A 7319-nucleotide genomic window follows, 5' to 3' on the forward strand; every position below is an offset into this window, starting at 1 on the left:
AATAAATAGCCTATAACTTTAAGCATATGTTTTCGTTTCAGTCTCCTCCATCTCCACTAACCGAAGATAATTGTATATATTTTTTTCTATTAATGATGTAAAATAAACAGTTGTACAGAAAGACTCTTCTGAAGGCCAAATTACAGAGGAGGAACTTCTTGATGCAATTAAAGCCTTTAAGTCTGGGAAAACTCCAGGGTTGGATGGCATACCAGTCGAGGTATACCAAACCTCATTTGATATACTCAGAGGACCCTTATTAGCATGTTTTAACCACACCTACAAAAATGGTAGATTATCAGATACTCAACAAGAAGGTCTGATTTCATTATTACTGAAACAGCATCCAAGTGGTAAATATAAAGATCCGGTCCATTAAAAAAATTGGAGGCCCCTTAAAGTTCAGTGTTGTGATGCAAAAGTTCTAGCAAAATGTATAGCGTATAGAATTAAAAAGGTATTGTCGGGTATTATTTATCCTAATCAGACAGGTTGTTTACATGGATGATACATTGGAGATAATATAAGACAAGTATTGGAAACAATAGAACACTATGAAATATCTGGGAAACCAGGCCTGGTATTCATAGCTGACTTTGAAAAGGCTTTTGATAAAGTACGACTGGAATTTATATATAAATGCCTGGAATAAATTTCAATTTTGGAGAATCTCTTATAAAATGGGTTAAAGTTACAGTATGTATAGTAACCCTAGGTGTAAAATAGTAAATAATGACTACTTCTCAGAAAGTTTTAAACTGTCAAGAGGAGTAAAACAAGGTTGTCCACTATCTGCATATCTATTTATTATGGCCATCGAAATGTTAGCTATTAAAATCAGATCCAACAATAATATCAAGGGGTTAGAAATCAAGGGCTTAAAAACAAAGATGTCATTGTACGCTGATGATTCATGCTTTCTTTTAAATCCACAATTTGGATCCCTCCACAGCCTCATAGAGGATCTAGGTACTTTTTCTAACCTTTTACATTACCGTGTAGTTTACCAATAAAATGGTCTGACGGTGATGTGGACATACTCGGTATACATATCCCGAAATAAAGAAATTATCTCACTACAATACATTTTAATAGAAAGTTAGCAAAAATATATAAAAATGTTCTACCATGGAAAGGAAAATACCTGTCTATTTGTGGTAAAATCACCCTGATTAACTCTTTAGTCATATCCCAGTTTACCTATTTGCTTATGGTCTTGCCTACATCTAGGGACCTGTTTTTAAAAATTAAATGAGCAAAAAAAAGATTCAATTTTATTTGGAACGGCAAGCCAGACAAAATTAAACGGGCCTATTTATATAATGAACATGAATTCAGAGGGCAGAAATTATTAAATATTAAAGCATTAGACCTCTCACTAAAGGCTTCAGTCATGCAAAAGTTATACTTAAATCCAAACTGGTTTTCTAGCAGATTAATAAGAATATCTCACCCCATGTTCAAGAATGGCCTTTTCCCCTTTATTCAGATTACAACCTCTCACTGAAAATGAAATCATCTCCAAAATATCACTATTTTAAAAATAAGCCATAGAAAGTTGGTTGCGATTTCAGTTTAATCCACCAGAAAAGACAGAACAAATAATACAACAAATAATGTGGTTAAACTCAAATATAATTTTTATATTATTATTTTTTCAAAAAAATGTTTAAAAAAGGTATAATCTTTGTAAATGATATCATAAATAGGACTAGTGGAGTTATGTCACACATGCAGCTAACAAAAATATATGGAAATGTCTGCTCTACCCAAAATTACAACCAACTAATTGCAGCATTAACGCAAAAATGGAAGAGGCAAGTGGAAGGGGGAAAAAATAAGGAACTTGTCTTCATTAAAGACCAAAATTGGTTAATGAAAATTGTGATAAATAAAAAAGTATATCAGTTTTATTTAAGGACAAAAAATTTGACAGCTGTGCCATATAGATTGCAAAATAGTTGGAAAGAGATTTTCGATGTACCGATACCATGGCACATGGTTTATGAACTGATACGCAAAACAACGCCGGATTCAAAACCTAACATTTTTCAATTAAAATTATTATACAAAATTCTTGCAACCAATAGAATGTTATATATATGGGGGATACAACCATCCCAGCTCTGCAGATTTTTCTGCGAAGAGACCGATTCATTAGATCATTTGTTTTGGTACTGTCCATGTGTAGCTTGTTTTTGGTCAAAGGTCCAGGAAGAAGAAGTGCAACATTTACCTGGAGCTAACTCTGCAGATAGCACTACTGGGTGATTTGAAAAGTCATAGTCAATCGATCAATAATATAATAATACTTTTAACAAAAATGTTTATCTTTAATTTACAATCTGTAGAAACTATGAGAATAGAAAGGTTCAGAACTTTTGTGAAACATCACAGCACAGTTGAAAAATATATGGCAAATGTAAATAAAAAATGGATGGTGTTAAGAGATAGATGGGAGGGGTTGAGTGGAGCTGAAGGGTGGGATTAAAAACAACAAGATAACTAATGTAAAATATATTGTGATGGGACCAACACTTTACATGTTGCATTTATATTTTTGTTAAGTGTAGTTAAGGGGGAAAAACTGATAATACATTAGTGTGATAAAAATGTTTAGTTTGAACTAAAAACTGTTCTGGTTTACTAAGGGTTTTGAAAAACGTTGTTTTAATCTAGGTTATATAAATCAAGAGTACCAAGAGATTTGTCTACCGTCTGTGTAAAAAAACACAAAGTACAAAACACACAAGCCAAAAGGAGTGGTCTTACAATCAACTGACAATCAAACCCTTCTTGCATTGATTTGACCTTGAACATTCAGAGCCTGCTTGTATATTCAAACCAAAAACATCAGTGAAGAAAAAGTGGACCTTCAAGTACTGCCTCAAACCACTTGTCCAAGCATATTACATCTCAATGTATAACATGAGACAGAAAACACATTGAATGACAACTATGGGCTCGATTAAATCCGTATTGCCGTAGTTCAGAGCTATAGCGGCTTATAACCACACTGACATTTTTTATTTTTTTTATGTTATTAGTTATACCAAGATTTGACGTTTTTACAAGGATTGTGATTGCTGAAAATAGCACGCTTGAAATGTAAATGTAATTTCCGGTCTTCGCGAACATTGCCTTTAAATTTCAATCGAGCTATAGCGAGTTTTGCCGTTACGGATTGAAGTCATCAATCTGTCAGTGAAGACACAGGTGCTCCTGGGTGAACCATCACAGATTCTGGCAGTGACTCCAGCATTTTTGCTGTGAAACTCTGGGGGGCACTGACAGACACAGACAGTGGACTGAGGTGGGAATGTTGAGAATGTGGATGTTGAGCCACTGGAGCCCAGTGACTGCTGGTTTGAGAGGCAGATGCATGCCCATGACTGAGTCCATGGCCGAAGCTGTGTTCGTGACTATGTCCATGACCTTGGCTGTGGCTGCAGCTGTGTCCATGTTCGTGACTATGTCCGTGACTTGGCCCAAAGCTATGCTTGAGGCCATATCCATGGTTGTGTCCATTATAACCTGAGAGCTGAACAGGGCTCCCCTGTGTATAGTAGGAGTTGGCCCAGCCTTCAAATGTCTTTGGTGTGGTCTCGGTAGCCTGTAGGTTGGAGGTAAAGGACACTGGAGCGTAGGCTTGGACTGGGTAGGAGCCTGGGGTTGGAATGATTCTGCAATCAATGAGAACGTGGACAGATTTCAGAGAGCCTATCTATACCAGTAATTCTCTATCTAATCATGGGGGACCACTAGGTGCCTATTGTACAGTATTCAATTACAGCTGCGGATCATCAATTATAACTGCACCTCATTATACTGTAGTACATTATGTGCTCTGGCTTGCACACAGCAATTGTTATTTAATGACCTCTTGTCTTGTCTGATAAATGATATGTCTGGTGCTTTCTCAGTACTTACGGTGGGTGGACCGTCTTCCTTCTCTCCTCTGTTGATGCAGGGACATACAGGACACCAATGTTCCTCAGCAGCCTGAAAGGCATCTTCTTGTCCAGCACTGATGCCCTGGCATCGGACATGTCCAGAAGTGAGAGCCAGCCCTTACCGTCTGTTTCACCAGTGCAAGTTAAGGAGAATGTGTGACGCAGTGATGCAAGATTTTTTCTAAACAAACATGCCATAATGTTCAGCAGCAGGATTCATATACAACACCTATAACCTATTACCACTTAACTACACTACTAAGCACACTTATAAAGCTGTGACATACTGCAGAGGAGTGTATCAGTTATTTTGAACCACAATGAGGTTATAGCCGGCCGCGACCGGGAGACCCATGGGGCGGCGCACAATTGGCCCAGCGTCGTCCAGGGTAGGGGAGGGAATGGCCGGCAGGGATGTAGCTCAGTTGGTAGAGCATGGCGTTTGCAACGCCAGGGTTGTGGGTTCGATTCCCACGGGGGGCCAGTATGAAAAATTAAAAAATAACTCACTAACTGTAAGTCGCTCTGGATAAGAGCGTCTGCTAAATGACTAAAATGTAAATGTAAATGAGTAAGGATACAGATCCCCCCTGCGATGATGGCGATGGCATTGCAAAGGAAGACAGTGTGTGGGACCAAAAGTGTTATGATGAACAGAAACAGCCAGGGCAGGGCTAACATGGGTACAGTGACCCCGAAAAGAAAGCCCTTAACCATACGGGAGTGCACTGTGGCCATACCCATAAGGGAGAGGGACACTGGAATGAACCCCTCCACCTGTTTCTGGGCAGATGCACCAAACAGTAGCAGACCCAGTATGGTGTACAACACCCCTGTGCTGATAGAGAGCAGCAGAAACATGAGGAGGAACCGAACAGTCCCCACACTCTTCTCAATGCCTCCACAGAGGGGCACCAGAACCCCAATACTGAGGAGTAGCTGGGTCACTGTCTTGTGGTGGAAGGAGTATGTGATGAGCTTGTGCACTGCAAAGGAAGAGGAAAGGATTAAAACATAAATGATAGGGTTGACAGACATAAGCTGCACTGGTGTGTTGTGCTGTAGCCTGCTGCTGTAGCCTACTGGCACCATCTGTTACATTAGCTATACGTTTTAGCAAGCTAGCTAACGTTACAACACTCTCATTCAAAGTAGCTACTGAGCATATATGACTGTTGATTCACTCAGACCCTCCTAGCTAACTTACCATGCCCATTGCCAAAAACTGTCGTTCCAAGACTGAAGACATCCTCTGATAAACCGAAATATGTAGTGACAGTAAACAAAACAAATGATACTCTAATGACAGCAACAATCCCACTCGTGAGCCTGAACTCAGGAGTAAAACTCTTGAACCTCTGAACCATATGTTTTAAAACTATTCGGATATCATTTTGATGCCCAATGCATATTTGTCAAACTTGGATAATCAAGTACAATAATCAATCTTTTCCTCCAATATTGCGTAAAACTTTAGCCAGATTATAGGTAGCTAGCTAGCTAGCTAGAGGTTCCCACTAGATAACAAAGCCACAAATTACAAATAGGCTATATCTTAAAAATTAATGAAAACAAAAATAGGCTTTTTGGTCTTAATTTAAGGTTGGGCATAAGGTTAGCAGTGTGGTTAAGTTTAAAATCCGAGTTTAAGAAGATGAATTGTAGAAATAGGCGGGCAAGCTTGCTAAGCAAAAACAAATGTACTGGACTTCCGCATTTGGATTTGTCACAACCACAAAGTTGCTCAACTGTTGCTCAGATCATCAAGTGCTGCATTTGAAGACACTGCCACCTGCTGACATGTGCCTCAAATGTGATGATCAAAGAGTCCTCAACAGCCATTTGAGTTAGATAGCTAGATAGATTTTATTTGACAGTTATGAATTACGACCAGGGGGAGATACCACCAGTCCAGTCCCATACAAGCCTTTCCTGTGACGTATTATGCGCGGCCATAAAACTGTGACCTATTGTGACGTAACCAAGCATAAATTCACTACATAAACTGTGTTCAGCTTTGATACAATCAGTACAATCGCTTTCTTCAGTCAGGTTGTTTCAGGTGCATAGTCTGCCCTAGCTGACACTGTGCAGAGAATAAATACTACGATTGGAAACGGTTGGATAGACCCGTGCGCACTGCACAAGGTGATTTGGAGTTTAGAACGTCTGGTAGGCTCTTACATTCTTTGGTCCCAAATGGCACCCTGTAGTGTACTACTTTTGACCTGTGCCCATTGGACTCAGGTCAAAATAAGTGCAATATATGGGCACTGGGGTGCCATTTGGGACATGCCCTTTATGCGTGTGTGTACCAGGATATGTTTTGTGCCAATCAATTGATGGAAATGTATCCCTCAGAAAGCAAGATGAATCGTAATGATGAGTGAATCAAAAGAGCTTTAAGGCGCCGCCCTTATGTGTTAAATATCAAATATATATATATATATTTAAAAAATCTTCTGTTTTTGTTATCACCTTTTAAATGGAGTGTTGTGTTGACAGTTGAATCCAGTGAGGGTGAACACCCCTGATTCTGTGATGTGGCCAACCGGCAAAGTGCGCAGAAGGCCAAGGCCTGTAAGTCAAATCTGACCTGAAAACAATAACACATAAACATTAGTTATGCTGCATGTACAAACTGCAGTTATCACAATAAAAGCAAGTGCAGATATCCCTCCTTATCTAACCACATTTGAAATGGAATATTGTCTTGACAGTCTACTTCAGTGCAGACCCCTCAGATCCACAAAAGGCCTGTATGTCACATTCAAATCAACCACATAACAGTAGCTACTTAAATTATTTATTGATAGCTACATCATTTATTTCCAAGTTATTTCCAAGGCCAAAATGAGCAAAAGAGTGTTACATTTTTTCTTTACTGTTCACAGCCAATCATTGTGAGCTGTGGGCAGGAACAGACATCTGGGGATGGATGGGACATCAATCCAGAGCCTCTTAGCCAGGTCAGACATCTCTGCTGTTCCCATAGAGACAGAACAGATAGATCAATCTGTTGATTCATATGGCCATTTTGGTTGGCTTGGTTGAATTGACAATCATTCATTAGAAATGCTAAAGAATGGGGCGGAGCTAGCATGTTGGAGTGAACGGCTGTGTGTGAGAGGCTCCCGCAACTTTTTTGCGAAATAATCTAACCTAACTTACTTTATTGCACTTGTTACAACAAACTTTTCTTACTAATACAATATTGTAACTTTCTATGTGAAAATGCCTAGTAATAAGCGACCAAAGGACAATAAATCCACATCAGAGGTCTACACCCCACCAAACAACGAGACAAACATGGCGGAAGGCACAGGTAACAACGTGACACTTACAGAACTTACCCGGGCTTTGGGA

General features: G+C 39.3%; 1 protein-coding gene across 1 annotated transcript; it reads right to left on the reverse strand.

Annotated features, from left to right (window-relative positions):
* Nucleotides 1-2310: 2310 nt before the first annotated feature.
* Nucleotides 2311-5681, reverse strand: LOC311118407 (rhomboid domain-containing protein 2-like). The gene is made up of 4 exons (XM_084193210.1): nucleotides 5161-5681; nucleotides 4535-4939; nucleotides 3931-4078; nucleotides 2311-3683 (listed from the first exon to the last, which is right to left on the reverse strand). The coding sequence occupies exons 1-4, from the start codon at nucleotides 5318-5320 to the stop codon at nucleotides 3194-3196; spliced, it is 1203 nt and encodes a 400-aa protein (XP_084049336.1). The 5' UTR covers nucleotides 5321-5681; the 3' UTR covers nucleotides 2311-3193.
* Nucleotides 5682-7319: the final 1638 nt, after the last annotated feature.

The sequence above is a fragment of the Coregonus lavaretus genome (genome assembly GCF_964263955.1).
Source record: "Coregonus lavaretus genome assembly, contig: HAP1_SCAFFOLD_1253, whole genome shotgun sequence".
Lineage (NCBI taxonomy): Eukaryota > Metazoa > Chordata > Actinopteri > Salmoniformes > Salmonidae > Coregonus > Coregonus lavaretus.